The 17,295-nt window shown below is 43.2% G+C and overlaps 1 protein-coding gene across 1 annotated transcript in view; it reads right to left on the bottom strand.

Moving 5' to 3' along the window:
• Positions 1 to 17,295, bottom strand: part of LOC139386702 (E3 ubiquitin-protein ligase HECW1-like) — a 62,331-nt gene that overhangs the window by 719 nt on the left and 44,317 nt on the right. The window contains exons 11-27 of the mRNA XM_071132526.1: positions 16,837 to 16,987; positions 15,038 to 15,162; positions 14,698 to 14,831; positions 14,295 to 14,480; positions 13,920 to 14,054; positions 13,654 to 13,759; positions 13,458 to 13,554; positions 12,555 to 12,638; positions 12,359 to 12,462; positions 12,089 to 12,203; positions 11,322 to 11,435; positions 10,879 to 11,031; positions 10,457 to 10,555; positions 9,877 to 10,006; positions 9,546 to 9,692; positions 2,310 to 2,424; positions 181 to 379 (exon numbers count right to left, since the gene is read on the bottom strand). Coding sequence (XP_070988627.1) covers positions 181 to 379; positions 2,310 to 2,424; positions 9,546 to 9,692; positions 9,877 to 10,006; positions 10,457 to 10,555; positions 10,879 to 11,031; positions 11,322 to 11,435; positions 12,089 to 12,203; positions 12,359 to 12,462; positions 12,555 to 12,638; positions 13,458 to 13,554; positions 13,654 to 13,759; positions 13,920 to 14,054; positions 14,295 to 14,480; positions 14,698 to 14,831; positions 15,038 to 15,162; positions 16,837 to 16,987 — 2,194 coding nt within the window. The remainder of the gene's footprint in view (positions 1 to 180; positions 380 to 2,309; positions 2,425 to 9,545; positions 9,693 to 9,876; positions 10,007 to 10,456; positions 10,556 to 10,878; positions 11,032 to 11,321; positions 11,436 to 12,088; positions 12,204 to 12,358; positions 12,463 to 12,554; positions 12,639 to 13,457; positions 13,555 to 13,653; positions 13,760 to 13,919; positions 14,055 to 14,294; positions 14,481 to 14,697; positions 14,832 to 15,037; positions 15,163 to 16,836; positions 16,988 to 17,295) is intronic.

The raw sequence follows: 17,295 nt of genomic DNA, 5'->3' as shown, positions 1-17,295 counted from the left end.
ATTAGACAACCACATCAACTGAATAGTTTTTTGCCAAATGCGTTGTATGTGAAAGTTATGCAGGGGTTTGAAGGATAACATAATTAGGAAAGTTTGAATCCAAAGCATGTACAGACCTATAATAGCCTATAATTTAATCATACAATTCTAGTCTTGGGTAAAGAGTTTACTGTATATTACCTGGGTAGAGCGGTGATCTTGCCCCACTTCTCGATACAGAAGCGTCGCAGGCCGTTGCTGCCCCGTAGTGCGGTGAAGCCCTCGTAGGGAACACTGGAGGTGCCCGTCACAAACTGCAGCAAACGCAACCTCTGCTCGTTGTTGAAGCGCTCCACTGCCCCCCAGAACCACCGGATCACTATGTGGCTGTCATGGTAGCCTGCAATGGAGAAGGCCAACGGAGGTGGTAGCTGGTCCCATACCGGATGTGCAGTAGCCAACTCCTTTATTGTTGCAATGCCATAGAAAAGTTGGCTACAGCATATACAGTTTAGGACCAGGGACTACAGGGGGGCTGGTTCAACAAGGGAATGTGGCATGTGTGTTCAGTCCATCTAACAAGATTGACAATTAAATGTCAATCAACATACAACATACAGTTGAAGTCGGAAATTTACATACACTTAGGTTGGAGTCATTAAAACCCGTTTTTCAACCACTCCACAAATTTCTTGTTAACAAACTATAGTTTTGGCAAGTCGGTTAGGACATCTACTTTGTGCATGACACAAGTAATTTTTCCAACAATTGTTTACAGACAGATTATTTCACTATTTCACTTTCACTGTATCACAATTCCAGTGGGTCAGAAGTTTACATACACTAAGTTGACTGTGCCTTTAAACAGCTTGGAAAATTCCAGAAAAGTATGTCATAGCTTTAGAAGCTTCTGATAGGCTAAGTGACATCATTTGAGTCAATTGGATGTGTACCTGTGGATGTATTTCAAGGCCACCTTCAAACTCAGTGCCTCTTTGCTTGACATCATGGGAAAATCAAAAGAAATCAGCCAAGACCTCAGAAAAAAATTGTAGACCTCAACAAGTCTGGTTCATCATTGGGAGCAATTTCCAAATGCCTGAAGGTACCACGTTCATCTGTACAAGGAATAGCACGCAAGTATAAACACCATCGGACCACGTAGCTATCATACCGCTCAGGAAGGAGACGTGTTCTGTCTCCTATAGATGAACGTTCTTTGGTGTGAAAAATGAGTCCAATATCGACATAACCTGAAAGGCCGATCAGCAAGGAAGAAGCCACTGCTCCAAAACCGCCATAAAAAAGCCAGACTACAGTTTGCAACTGCACATGGGGACAAAGATCGTACTTTTTGGAGAAATGTCCTCTGGTCTGATGAATCAAAAATATAACTTTTTGGCCATAATGACCATCGTTATGTTTGGAGGAAAAAGGGGGAGCCTTGCAAGCCGAAAAACACAGTCCCAACCGTGAAGCACGGGAGTGGCAGCATCATGTTGTGGGGGTGCTTTGCTGCAGGAGGGACTGGTGCTTCACAAAATAGATGGCATGAGGCAGGGAAATTATGTGGATATATTAAAGCAACATCTCAAGACATCAGTCAGGAAGTTGAAGCTTGATTGCAAATGGGTCTTCCAAATGGACAATGACCCCAAGCATACTTCCAAAGTTGTGGCAAAATGGCTTAAGGACAACACAGTCAAGACATGGGAGTGGCCATCACAAAGTACAGACCTCAATACCATGGAAAACTTGTGGGCAGAACTGAAAAAGCATGTGCGAGCAAGGAGGCCTACAAACCTGACTCAGTTACACCAGCTCTGTAAGGAGGAATGGACCAAAATTCACGCAACTTATTGTGGGAAGCTTGTGGAAGGCTACCTGAAACGTTTGACCCAAGTTAAACAATTTAAAGGCAATGCTACCAAATACTAATTGAGTGTATGTAAACTTCTGACCCACTGGGAATTTGATGAAAGAAATAAAAGCTGAAATAAATAATTCTCTCTACTATTATTCTGACATTTCACATTCCTAAAATAAAGTGGTGACTCAAACTGACCTAAGACAGGGAATTTTTACTAGGATTAACTGTCAGGAATTGTGAAAACTGAGTTTAAATGTATTTGGCTAAGGTGTATGTCAACTTCACAAACACATATTACCCATAAAAACATGTTGGGCTAGATTCCCTTACCCACTACATTCACCATAGTCCTACACGTTTTTTTAATTTTTTTTATTTAACCTTTAATTAACTAGGCATGTTCATTGAAGATTCTCCATTAGCTAAGGTCCAGTGATGTGCTTCACTGCAGTCTGCTCACCTCCTCTATACTCTGTGTTGTTCCTCCAGTCATTGAGGTCTATCTCAGCTGTCCCAGCAATGACCAGCTCCAACTCTCTGGCATCGAACACTGACACCAGCCGTGAGTCCACCACCTGGAGAAATATTGCAGGAACATAGAACATAAAAACGATGTAGGAGTGTACATACTGTATGTGACTTGTTTCAGGTAACTAGGCATATGTCGCACATCACTACTTCACAGGAGAGGCATTTGAATGAGAGAGAGAAAGACAGAGAGAAAGATTGCCAGCCGGGCCTGCCGGTGAAACTGCTAAACTGCTTTCTGACTGTACACTGTACCGCATGATTTTTACTAACGTGTTAGCTCTAGTAGCTATGTTGAGTAAACTTTGTAAGCTTGTAAACTTTAATTCATAGACTTCTGTAGGTTTTAGCAGCCTCATGATGGGTACAAGGAAAATGTGAGTATCATGTAGTAGCCTAAACCTAGCGATGTTGCATTGAGCTGGGCGAATGGAATATGAATGACAGTCATCCAATATGCTGTAATAGAAATAAGGTCATGCTAATAAAATAAATAACCATACTCCCTTGGCACTGACCGCCACTTGTGCAGATAATCCTTTCTACCGTAGCTTTTTTGAAAGATATCATGAAGAAGTACAAAAGCATTGCTAATGCTCTCCACTTTCTGGAAGAAGCTAGTGCCATGCTGACACTCTCTGGCTCTGAAAATGAATCAGATGATGAGGAAATCCCTGATGTAGGTAAAAACATTTTCATTGAATCAGATATTGTAGAGTCTTCTGATGACAGTGATGGGGAAGAAAATCAGTGGAATGCCCGATGGAAACAGATTATGATGGCTAAAGAGATGTTAAAAGTTCTGCTGTTCGATTGCAAATATGCGGAGGGAGTTGAAAAGAGAACACAGAAGGCTGTTGTATGAAACAACTGTCTCCGAATTTCATCTTCAAACTTAGGGCAACCATGGCATCTGACAGAGAGGGCGAAGTGTTCATCCATGTATACAAGTAAGATTCTAGCTAGCTACATTTTCAGATATTATATGTTTCTAATTTTGTCAGCAAGTCATTTTCACTGCAAGTTAAAGCTTACTGTTAGCTAGGTAGCTAACGTTAGCTGGCTGGCTCGAGTAGAAATATTATTCACATCTCAGAAATCTACTTGCATTGCTAGTTATAGCCTAATGTTAGCTAGCTATGCATGGTGGCTAGCTATGACAATCAGTATGGGTTGATATTATTGCCACATTCAAAACAACTGGGAACTCGAAACTAGGAACTCGGGAAATCTCAGACTTACAACTTCAGTGCTAATGTTAGCTACCTGATAAGATGGCGCCGGAGATGAAGGCTAACGTTTTGCGTGCCCCCAGCCGATTGTTTTCTTGTTCGTTTATTCGCGTTGATTGTAACTTATTTTTGTACTTATTTTGTACATAATGTTGCTGCTACCGTCTCTTATGACCGAAAATAACTTCTTGACATCAGGACTGTGATTACTCACCACGGACTAGCAGAATCCTTTTTTCCCTTTCATGACTCTGTCGAGCCCGACGCGAATGACATACTGCTTCCTCGGGAACAGGCCCCGATCCCCTTGATCTGCGTGAAGAGGTGGCGGAGAAAGAGGGGCCGAAGGTCAGGCTGCCTTCTGAGAATTCATAGGCGATCGAATAAACCCCCACTTCCCTCCATTCTGCCTGCAAACGTGCAATCTTTGGAGAATAAAATCGATGAGTTACGTGGAAGATTAAACTACCAACGGGACATTAAAACTGTAACATCTTATGCCTCATGGACTTGTGGCTGAACAACGACAATATCAACATACCGCTGGCTGGTTATGCGATGTACCGGCAGGATAATACAGCAGCGTCTTGTAAGACAAAGGGAGGCAGACTATGTATATTTGTAAACAACAGCTGGAGCACGATAACTAAGGAAGTCTTGAGCTATTGCTTGCCTGAGGTAGAGTATCTCATGATAAGCTGTAGACCACACTACCTACCGAGAAAGTTTTCATCTATATTTTTCGTAGCTGTTTACATACCACCACAGTCAGAGGCTGGCACTGTGAATGAGCTGTATTCCGCAATAAGCAAACAAGAGAACGCTCACCCAGAGGCGGTGACGCTCCTAGTAGCCAGGGGCTTTAATGCAGGGAAACTTAAATCCGTTTTACAACATTTCTATCAGCATGTTAGATGTGCAACCAGAGGAAAAAGAACTCTGGACCACCTATACGCCACACACAGAGACGCATACAAAGCTCTCCCTCGCTCTCCATTTGGAAAATCTGACCATAATTCTGTCCTCCTGATTCCTGCTTACAAGCAAAAATTAAAGCAGGAAGCACCAGTGACTAGATCAATAAAAAAGTGGTCAGAGGAAGCAGATGTTAAGCTACAGGACTGTTTTGCTAGCACAGACTGGAATATGTTCCAGGATTCCTCCAATGACATTGAGGAGTACACCACATCAGTCATTGGTTTCATCAATAAGTACATTGATGACATCGTCCCCACAGTGACCATAAGTACATACCCCAACCAAAAGCCATGGATTACAGGCAGCATCTGCACTGAGCTAAAGGTTAGAGCTGCAGCTTTCAAGGAGCGGATCTCTAACCCGGACGTTTATAAGAAATCCCGCTATGCCCTCCGATAAACCATCAAACATGCAAAGGGTCAATAAAGGACTAAGATCGAATCGTACTATGCCGGCTCTGATGCTCGTCGGAGGTGGCAGTGCTTGCAAACCATTACAGACTACAAAGGGAAGCACAGCCGAGAGCTGGCCAGTGACACAAGCCTACCAGATGAGCTACTTCTATGCTCGCTTCGAGGCAAACAACACTGAAACATGCATGAGAGCACCAGCTGTTCCGGAAGCCTGTGTGATCAAGAACTCCGCAGCCGATGTGAGTAAGACCTTTAAACAGGTCAACATTCACAATGGCGCAGGGAAAGACGGATTACCAGGACGTGTACTGTGAGCATGTGCTGACCAACTGGTGTCTTCACTGACATTTTCAACCTCTCCCTGTCTGAGTCTGTAGACCACCATAGTCTTTGTGTTCGAGAACTCTAAGGTAACCTGCCTAAATGACTACTGACCCGTAGCACTCACGTCTGTAGCCATGAAGTGCTTTGAAAGGCTGGTCATGGCTCACATCAACACCATCATCCCAGAAACCCTAGACCCACTCCAATTTGCATACCGCCCCAACAGATCCACAGATGATGCAATCTCTATTGCACCACACACGGCCCTTTCCCACCTGGATAAAAGCAACATCTGCGAGAATGCTATTCATTGACTACAGCTCAGCATTCAACACCATAATGCCCTCAAAGCTCATCAATAAGCTAAGGATCCTGGGACTAAATACCTCCCTCTGCAACTGGATCCTGGACTTCCTGACGGGCCGCCCCCAGGTGGTAAGGGTAGATAACAACACCTGCCACGCTGATCCTCAACACAGAAGCCCCTCAGGGGTGCGTGCTCAGTCCCCTCTTGTACTCCCTGTTCACTCATGACTGCACGGCCAGGCACGACTCCAACACCATCATTACATTTACAGATGACACAACAGTGGTAGGCCTGATCACTGACAACAACGAGACAGCCTATAGGGAGGAGGTCAGAGACTTGGTCGTGTGGTGCCAGGTTAACAACCTCTCTCTCACCGTGATCAAGACAAAGGAGATGATTGTGAACTACAGGAAAAAGAGGACTGAGCGCGCCCCCATTCTCATTGCCAGGGCAGCAGTAGAGCAGGTTGAGAGCTTCAAGTTCCTTGTTGTCCACATCACCAACAAACTAACATGGTCCAAGCACACAAAGACAGTCGTGAAGAGGGCACGACAAAACGTATTCTCCTCAGGAAACTGAAAAAGATTTGGCATGGGTCCTCAGAAGGTTCTACAGCTGCACCATCGAGAGCATCCTGACTGGATGCACCACTGCCTGGTATGGCAACTGCTCGGCCTCCGACCGCAAGGCACTACAGAGGGTATTGCGAATGGCCCAGTACATCACTGGGGCCAAGCTTCCTGCCTTCCAGGACCTCTATACCAGGCGGTGTCAGAGGAAGGCCCTAAAAACTGTCAATGACTCCAGCCACCCTTGTCATAGACTGTTCTCTCTGCTACCGCACGGCAAGTGGTACCTGAGCGCCAATTCTAGTCAACAGCTTCTACCCCAAGCCATAAGACTCCTGAACATCTAGTCAAATGGCTACCCAGGCTATTTGCAGTGCCTCCCCCCTCTTTACACAACTGCTACTCTGTTGCCATCCATGCATAGTCACTATAATAACTCTACCTACATGTACCCCCCCCACCCCCCCGTATATAGTCTCGCTATTGTTATTTTACTGCTGCTCTTTAATTACTTGTTACTTTTATGTCTTATTCTTATCCATATTTTTAAAACTGTATTGTTGGTTATTTCACTGTAAGGTACCTGTTTTATTCAGAGCATGAGACCAATACATTTGATTAGATTTTTTAAGCTACATGTCTAAACAAAAGACTCCCCTTTGCCAGATGATTACATGACCCATCAAGTTAGCCAGTTGTGTCTAGGGTTGATTACGGTCATCTATTTTATTTAATGAACATGTGTATATGTCTAGACCAGGTATTCATTTCCCCAGGGGTACGCGCAATGCCGTTGGGGGTACATCAAATAAAAATGTGATTTTTACATTTTTTTTCCTTCACATTTTCAAACAGTCCATTTATATTTTCCAACGGGGCTGTACATTTAGGTGAGTTTTTTCCCCGCCTGAGTAGCCTCGTTTTACTGCTAAAATAAACATTTTGCCATCTAGTGTTCAGCGAAATAACAACACAATGTCACATACAGGTAGCCTAGTCAAATAATTAACATCCAATCACATGAACCGTTACTCTCTCGTGGGAATTCCACTAACGGTCCGTATGTAGCTGCTGCTCCTGTTGGTATCTGTACTGATGGCGCAAAAGCCATAACAGAGAGACATAGTGGATTGGTAACGCGTGTGCAAGCAGTTGCTCTCGACGCCACTTGGGTACACTGCAGCATCCACGAGAGGCTCTTTCTGCGAAGGAAATGCCTGACAGCTTGAGAGACGTTTTCGATGCTACAGTGAAAATGGTTAACTTTGTTAAAGCAAGGCGTGCAGCGACCATGTAAGGCTTTTACAACATACAGAAGTGCACTGGTTATCAAGGGGCAAATTATTGACACGTTTTTTTCAATTGAGAGACGAGCTCAAAGTTTTCTTTAATGACCATAATTTTCACTTGTCTGACCGCTTGCATGATGACGAGTTTCTCACACGACTGGCCTATCTGGGTGATGTTTTTTCTCGCCTGAATGATCTGAATCTAGGATTACAGGGACTCTCCGAAAATATATTCAATGTTATGGACAAAACTGAAGCTATGATTAAGAAGGCAGAGCTCTTCTCTGTCTGCATTAACAAGGACACAGGTCTTTCCATCATTGCATGATTTTGTGTGTGCAAATGAACTCAAGCTTACGGACAATGTCAAATGTGATATAGCGAAGCACCTGAGTGAGTTGGGTGCGCAATTACGCAGGTACTTTCGTGAAACGGATGACACAAACAACTGGATTCGTTATCCCTTCATGCCCTGCCTCCAGTCCACTTACTGATATCTGAACAAGAGAGCCTCATTGAAATTGCAACAAGCGGTTCTGTGAAAATTGAATTGAATCAGAAGCGCCTACCCGATTTCTGGATTGGGCTGCCCTCAGAGTATCCTGCCTTGGCAAATCGAGCTGTTAAGACACTGATGCCCTTTGCAACCACATACCTATGTGAGAGTGGATTCTCGGTCCTCACTAGCATGAAAATGAAATACAGGCCCAGACTGTGTGTGTAAAATAATTTAAGACTCTGTCCAATACAACCCAACATTGCAGAGTTATGTGCAGCCTTTCAAGCACACCCTTCTCATTAACCTGTGGTGAGTTATTCAGAATTTTCGATGAACAAATAAGGTTTTATATGTAAGATGGTTAAATAAAGAGCAAAATTATTGATTATTATTATTTGTGCCCTGGTCCTATAAGAGCTCTTTGTCACTTACCACGAGCCAGGTTGTGACAAAAACTCACCCTCATTCTTATGTTTAATAAATGTATTGTATAGTGTGTGTGTGTAGCAGGTTTACAATGATGGCAAAAAACAACATTTGAGAGTGCGCTGACCCTGGTGCTAGAGGGGGTACGCAGCTGGAGGTTGAAAGTTTGAAGGGGTACGGGACAAAAAACAAGTTTGGGAACCACTGGTCTAGACAATAGTGACCCATCTACTTAGATAGATGTGGCTGGGGGGTGGTTATAGCATTTCTTTCACACGACCCATCAATTTAGACAAGTGTGTCTGGGTAAGAATCATTTAATATTTATAAAATATTTATCTGGGCACTTTCTATTTTTGATATTGCTACTATACAAATATGCAAGTAACCATTTCACTGTACCGTTTACACCTTCTGTATCCTGTGCATGTGACAAATAAACGTTGATTTTATTTGATATAGTCTGCGTTTGCCAGATGTGTGAATGTGAAGAACCACATGACCTGCACCATAGTCAGATTAGGATATTGGCCAAGGAATAGATAGTGTATTTTTGCTACTTCTTTCACCACTTCTATTCTTGAAATCTTTGGTAGTTTACTACACTACCTTACTCACTCTGTTTAGCACATGGCCTCAAATGTGAATCCTTAAAGATATGGGTGGGGCTAAGGCTTAAGAGGGTGTGAAGAAGAGCTCTCCAGTTGGTGTACCAAAACATTCAAGGGCCATTTTTTCAAAAGTGCGGTTACAAGTTTATTAACTTTCAAAGCAGAACTACTTTCCCAGTGTTCCTCAACTGCAGTGTATGATATACCATTTTCTAGCTCTGAGTTTCTACTTTTATCCAATATAAAAAACACAATTTCAAATAATTGTTTCAAATATGTAACCCAAGCCGGTCGGGTCACATATTTAGACACATTGCTCCCATCATTGATTTGGTGATTTCATTTGATAGTCATGTTCTATTGCATTCTAAGAAACTTTAAGAAATCATATTTGAAGTGCAAAGTGAAAACCCTCTTAAATCATAGCAAGGCTGGAAAAACAATAAACCAAATTGGAAATATTAGAGGGAAATCATGCCATGGCCAATGGTTGTTGCCCTGAGAGTGTTTGCTCTACCTCATAGAAGCCTCTGACCAGTGCCTCTGTCTGCTGGACCACTCCTCTCTCCACCCTCCACTTCACCATGCGGTCAATGTACTCCTTCTTATTCTTTTCTGTCACATTAATGTGGGCCCCTCCAGACTTCAGCTCTCTCTCTGTTACCTGCCCACAAAGAGAGTAATATCCATATAACAATACAGACAAATCTTACAAAGGAAAAGTCCCCATGAAAGTGTACAGTATACTGAAAGATATACACTGTAAAAAAAGAACATGTTATACAGTACTTCAGCTTGCTATGGGTGTATGTGTTTAGACATTGTACGTATTAGTACTTCACACATACCTGTCCGAAGACTTCCTCATTCACAGTGAAGGTAAGGTCCAGCACATCAGTGATGTCATTGTCTTTCATCCACTGTAGACTCTGATGGAACTCCTCATCTAGATACTCCAGATCACTCAGGTCAGTGGCTCTGCACAGGTAAACATATTTATCTCACAGATGAACACATACCTAAGAGGGTGTGAAGGTGTGGGTGTGTGGGGTTCACTAGCTATTACTGCACAAAGCAATCCATTGTCTTAAAGTCAATTAAGGGGAGTGATTAACTTTCTTTGTGTGTAAATGTAAAGGATGCTGATTCTGTCAGTTGTTCTGTCAGTAGCCTATCATCATCATCCAATCTGGAGAGACTTGTCTTTAGTTATCACGCTAGAAAGTCAATCTGGGTTGACTGTGTTAAGTCTAAAACTACTGGCAACATTTATGCCTGATTGCGCACTAATCAATTCTGGATAATGTTTCTTTCTTGTGTACGTGGCAGAGACATGTTTCCATATAGAATAATTGTAAAGGCCAATTCAGACAGACAGAGACAGAAACACAGACAGGCAGGCGTGCGGGCAGACAGACATAAACTCACAGTCTGAGGAGAGCCTTGTAAAAGGGACGCGTGAAGAAGGCATCCAGGAGATATTGGTGGATCAACGCCAGTCCCAAAATACGCCCACTAAACCGGAACCTGCACAAAAACACACAGAGACAAGTCTCACACACAATTACAAATCCAATGCAATGAAAGTGTTTAGGTCTCATCACATGAGACTTCCATGAAACCCATTCATTTTCTGTCTCCAATAAGTAAACGAAGAACAAGCCCATGGTCATGTTCATTAGGACAATGGAAAACACTTGAAAACGCTTTGCAACAGAACACAACAAAGATTGTTTCTCATTTGACAAGTCAAGGTCGTCCCTCACAGTTAGTCAGTTTTCTTCCCTTTGGTGCCTAATGAACACAACCCAGGACAAGTTTAAACCCAGGACGAACAGATGTCCTCTCACCATTCCAGATGGTTCTCTACGAAGGCAGACATGGGGCTGATCTGGACGGTGTACGTGTCGTTGGCTGAGTACTCAAACAGGCCATAGTAGGGGTTGAACAGCTCCTGAGACAGCAGGAAGAAAAACTCTCTGGATGGCCCACTGTAGTCCAGCCTGACGGTGTGGGAAGAGAAGAGACCAGTTATCTGTCAGTAGCAGTCAGTGATGCTAGAAGAATGAAACAGACATGCACTATCCTCTATATAGCCCAAAAACTAGCAGTTCATTCTTTAAAAGATGAGAGGGGGTTCTTTCTTGACACATGCATTACTTTTTCAAGTAACTTAATTGAATTCCATAATTGTAAAGACATGCACTTTCATGCAATGGTTGAACTCCACAGATCAACGTCCCTCTTTGTTGTAATGTCTGTGTTCAGGTCAATAGAAGCTGCTTTGGCTTACCCCTCCTCTCCTATGAAGGTGATGTAGAGCTTATTCCTCTGTAGTTCCTTGCGTGAGTAGGCCATGACCTGGTTAAAGGTACCCTCCAACAGGTGGTCTCTCCGGACAATAAGCCTGGAACACAACAACATCATAGGATGCTGAGCAACACAGACATGGATATACAACATGGTGCTAATTTGCACACACAACCCTAAAGTTTCTTAGAAACAGTAGGGTTGTGGCCTCCCAGGTGGCGCAGTGGTCTAGGGTACTGCATCGCAGCGCTAGCTGTGCCACCAGAAACTCTGGGTTCGCTCCCAGGCTCTGTCGCAGCCGGTCGCGACTGGGAGTTCTGTGGGGCGACGCATAATTGGCCTAGTGTCGTCCGGGTTAGGGAGGGTTTGGCCGGTAGGGATATCCTTGTCTCATCGCGCACCAGCGACTCCTGTGGCGGGCTGGGCGCAGTGCGCGCTAACCAAGGTCGCCAGGTGCGCGGTGTTTCCTCCGACACATTGCTGCGGCTGGCTTCCGGGTTGGATGCGCGCTGTGTTAAGAAGCAGTGCGGCTTGGTTGGATTGTGTTTCAGAGGACGAATGACTTTTGACCTTCGTCCCATACGGGAGTTGTAGCGATGAGACAAGATAGTAACTAATAATTGGATACTACGAAATTGGGGAGAAAAACGGGGTAAAATTTAAAGAGAAAATAAAAAGTAGGGTTGTATAGAGCTGTAACTATACTTGAAAAAGGTGTGAGTGATCATGTTGCTGGACAGTTTTCCTTACTTGATTTTTCCTGGGCCCTGGCCATAGCCTTTAGCCTCCAGTTTCCTGTAGAAGTTGCGTAGTTTGGCCTCAAAGTCTCTCCGGTACGGGGCAGGTGCTCTCGCTCTTGACATTCCTGTTGACAAGCGCATTCAACTCCATGACATGAGACACAGACCACACCAGGATAACCATCTGTGACGTTTTTATTTGACCAATTCTTGAGAATTAACCAAATGTGTGTACATTTTCAACCCACTATCTCTCCATTTGTCATTAGTGCAAACCCACCTGGAGAACTCTGTGGTGAAGACCCAGGTGAACAACGAGGAGAGAAGCTGAAGCCAGGATGGAAGGAGGGTGGAACATATGACATGATTTCCTCTTCAAACAAGCTGCATAGAGAACAAAAAGTCACAAAAATGAAAATAATTACAATACTACAACAGTTTTTTTTTCAGGGGTAATATGAACAGTTGCATCCTACCTCAATAGTATAACCAGGTCTGCATCACATGCCAGTTTCTCCAGTCTTTGGGTACCCTCTGTTCTGATGTAGTGGATCTTTTCCCTGCAAGCACACATGACACTATAATCTGGACTAGACTGGGTAGGTGTGTTTTATCAAATCTGACATAGAATAGAATAACTTTATCATCTTTATTACTGTGTAACTATTCCTATAATTACAGTGTAACAAGTACTCATTAATACACCGTACTTAGGGTTACTTCAGGGTTAGGGTTGAACCGAGATGTGGACATGAAGCTAGGGTTAAGGTTAGGGTTAGGGTTGAACCGAGATGTGGACATGAAGCTAGGGTAAAGGTTAGGGTTAGGGTTGTACCAAGATGTGGACATGAAGCTAGGGTTAAGGTTAGGGTTAGGGTTGTACCGAGATGTGGACATGAAGCTAGGGTTAAGGTTAGGGTTAGGGTTGTACCGAGATGTGGACATGAAGCTAGGGTTAAGGTTAGGGTTAGGGTTGTACCGAGATGTGGACATGAAGCTAGGGTTAAGGTTAGGGTTAGGGTTGTACCGAGATGTGGACATGAAGCTAGGGTTAAGGTTAGGGTTAGGGTTGTACCGAGATGTGGACATGAAGCTAGGGTTAGGGTTAGGGTTGAGGCTTGGGTTAGGGTTGAACCAGGATGTGGATATAATGCTAGGGGTAAGGTTATGGTTACTGCTATAAGTAATAATGAGTAATTACAAGACTTGTTACACTGTAATTACATGAGTAGTTACACAGTAATAAAGGCACTAATGTCAGGCGTTACCCTTTATTTCTCCCAAAGGAACCAATACAGTAGTGAGTGAGAAATATTCAGATTCTCTGAATCTACAAGGTCCTTATTTGAAAAACAAATTCAATTTATGTGTTTATCTACCTCAGGGAATGGTTCCTGGACAGGGCTGGCTGGCGCTCTGTTAGAACTTCTAGTATTCCAGGCTGACGCAGGAAGACCACTATCTTCTCATTATAAGCTGTGAGTGGAATTGAGTTCAGAAGACAGACTTACACAACAGAAACTATATGGTAAATGTGAATTATGACTGTGTTCTTTGTGTATGTACAGTACACACCTTGTGGCACTGGGTCTGGGGGATGCTGACTCCGTATTGCTGCCACCACACTGTTCCCTGGCCGTGACAACAAGGCCACACCTCGACTACGGGAGACCTCAGAGGCCTGAAAAAATACATATGAAAAAAGGATCAGTTATAAACAAGCAAATACATAAATTCAATTTCATATTTCCATCATTCTATTACATGATTGGTACTTATTAAACAGTTACTACACTTAAAAACAAGGAAATGTCTTCTGTGTGCTGTTTGACTCTCCTGACCTCTCCTGCGCTGTAGCTGCGTAGTCTCTGCAGGTGCTGCCTGTGGGTCAGGTGGTTGGGCAGGCAACCGTTCTGCAGGGGGATTCTGGGGTCGATGAACGTGGTCGCCCGGCTGTTGTGGTCCACAAAGAAGTTCTGGACCAAAGAGAAGATGTTACAGGTAAAAACTTACCAAAGTTAGAAACACAAATCTAAACACTGCTAGATCTGAAGGCAAATACCAAATCAATAGTATAATTAGTATACTTATTCAGCCCACCCCACCCCCTCAATCTTCCCACATATTTTCCATCTTTCAACCAAGGTACAATCAGCCCTTATGTGAATAGGTGGGTGAGTTATCTGTGGATGAACTGAGGATCTTTGTCTCTGCACCTTGCCCTGAGGGTCAGTCTTGATCTCCCAGCCCCGGGGCAGTTCCAGCTGGGCGTCAGCGAAGCGGTTGAGGAATGTGACCAGGTCTCTGTTGTGCTGGTACCTCTCAAGGTTACGAGCATCTCTACGAATCTTCAGGATCATGTGCTTCAGGCACGTACTGCTGGTGAACATGCGATAGGCCCCCTGAGAAGAGAAGAAGAGCTCGGCATGACCATGGAAACTAGAAACTCCATATGCAACCAATCTGAACCAAAATGGAAGAATATTCAGCATCTGTTACTGAAGACAATACGTTACTAAGCATTGATATTGCTGTTCAAAGGGAAATGATGCTTATTTGTCAGATGAGCCATGCTGACTGTGTAGAGTTATAAATGTCACTGGGGAGACAGGTACTCACATAGTTGGCGTGGAGGACAGTGAAGAACTCTGGGTGTGTGATGAACTTCACTGCTGGGCTCTGTAGCAGAGCTGTGATTTTCTGACTGTTGACTGGAGATGATGATGATGAGGAGGAGCTGTCTCTTCTCAGCTCTACACACACACACCAGGAGAAACAAAGGAACAATCCACTGAATGGTGACTTATGTACAATTTTGTATGTATGTAGTACTTTGATAAGTCTCTCACTAAACAGGATCTGTGTAGACCCATTAGTTTTACAAAGCAAGACTACACTTAAATAGCACATCAGCTTATTGCATTCTGTAATTGTGACATTGTGGTGTGGTCCTACTCACCATTAGCCATTGGAGGAGAGTCAGTCTCACTGCTGTTGTTGTTGAGGCTTGTTCTCTCACTCCTGCTTCTGCTTTCTTCATTCTCACTCCTGTCTGTGGCCATGGTCCTCTGGATGCTCTGGTACCTGACAAACACACCAGCACACATTTACCAAACATCCAGAAATCAGAGCACCGCTGCCTGCATATAGACCAATTCTTTAAGAGTGCAAGAAACTAGTGAACATGACTTATCATATACTATCTCTTATCTGAGTATGTTTACATGCACAGTAATAATTTGATTCTAAACTGACTATGGCAGTAGGCAGATTATGCAGTAATCATGTAAACACATTACCTCGAAGTAAACATAGGCAGATTAAAACAACTTGTTTTCTGAGCAATCTTTCAAATTATTAGAACATGTAAACATCTTAATCGGTGTTCCAGCGGTGTATTTGATCTGTGTATGTGCTAACACCAGCCGAGAGCCTCCCTCTTTAGACCGAATGAAGTGAGTTCGGAAACAACTGAATATGTGCGTCTTAGAAGTAGTTTTCACATACAAACTGTATATGTGCGAACTCAGAATCAAATATGCTTCCCAGAAATAACATGGACGCTGTGGTAGAACGTTTATTTTGATTGGTGATTTTCTGCATTTATCAGAGTGCATTCAGTAGACTGATTTCAGATCTGTCCATGGAAACAGGATTATGAGGGTATTGGGGTGTTGGTTTAACATGGAATTATGAATCGTTCTTCTTACAAAGCATGTCAACGTTTTAATCAAACTATTATAGTAATCTGACTATCAACAATAATTGCATTATTGTGTGCATGTAACCGTACTCATTGAGTCTATGCAGTCAAATCCAGCTTGAAAGGTCACAATTTGTCTGCCAGTAATATTTAGTGCAGATTCTTAACTGCCCGTAGGGATAAAATACAGTTGTATTCTATTGAATATGGACTTTTGTTATTGAATTCAATGTTAATTCATCCAGAGAAGAGGGGCAGAACTCAAGCTTATACTCACAAAGCCCCAGAGAGAGAGGAATTGAATTTGAGACCATTGATCAATGGATTATACCACCATAATAGTCTTCTACACATGTAAAGTCTGACAATGAAAAAGATCTCTGACACAGCCCTGACACTGTCCACTGCTCATGCTTCCAATTGGACACGCTTCTCATTCCAGACACACACAGCAAATTCCACCAGCGCAGCAATAACCATTTAAATGAATTTCTTCTCCCTCCCTTTCTGTCTCCCCAATCCCATTAAGAGATTTCATGCACTGCAGTTGTATAATAACACTTATGCAATAACACTTATTCACAGCCTGTTCTGCACATTTCTCATTTGATTTTTCTCCATCCAAAATATCTCAGGCATTTGATAGAGGGTTCTTCTGGTAATGGCTCTAATATTAGCCCACCCAAAAAATCACACCTTACATAGCAAGCAGCCACAGCACATACCAAATGTTCAGCACACAAAATATATTGGTATCAGAGATTCAATAATTTGATCTTAATACAAAACTCCCCAATACTCATAAAGAACTGAACCATTTCTATGAAAATCATCCAAAAAACAAAGAGCCTTTACATTCTTCCTACAACCACCAAATGACCCTATATAATGTATGTTTCAGTTGTGCTTTTTGAACATTAAATAAAGAAACAATTCCAAAAGTATCGTAGTGACTTCAAAAAAAGTGGAGTGACTACAACATGACTACAGAACTGTGTTTTGGACACTGTCTCCCTAGCTCTCTTCACTTTCTTACCCTCTACCCCTTCACTCACCTTCTATTGAGCTGTTCCATCTGCTGAACGGATCCGGACCTCCTCATGCCGTCGGGCGTGGCTGCTGAAGTGGGTCTCTGCCACGTGGTGGTCCTGTTGATGTGGTCCACATAGAACACACGACCATGGCTGTCCACACGTGCCTCCCAGTCTACACACACACACACACACACACACACACACACACACACACACACACACACACACACACACACACACACACACACACACACACACACACACACACACACACACACACACACACACACACATAAGCAAACAAGAAAATGCACATCCAGAGGTGGCACTCCTAGTGGCCAGTGATTTTAATGCAAGGAAACAAAAATTGTTTTTTACCAGCATGTCACCTAGAGGTGAAATAACTCTAGATCACCTTTACTACACACAAATCTGAAATCTGACCATAACTCTATCCTTCTGATTCCTGCTTACAAGCAA

This window comes from Oncorhynchus clarkii, chromosome 28 (assembly GCF_045791955.1).
Source record: "Oncorhynchus clarkii lewisi isolate Uvic-CL-2024 chromosome 28, UVic_Ocla_1.0, whole genome shotgun sequence".
Classification (NCBI taxonomy): domain Eukaryota; kingdom Metazoa; phylum Chordata; class Actinopteri; order Salmoniformes; family Salmonidae; genus Oncorhynchus; species Oncorhynchus clarkii.
Note: the sequence above shows the minus strand (reverse complement) of the source record. Positions and strands in the feature narration are given on the sequence as shown.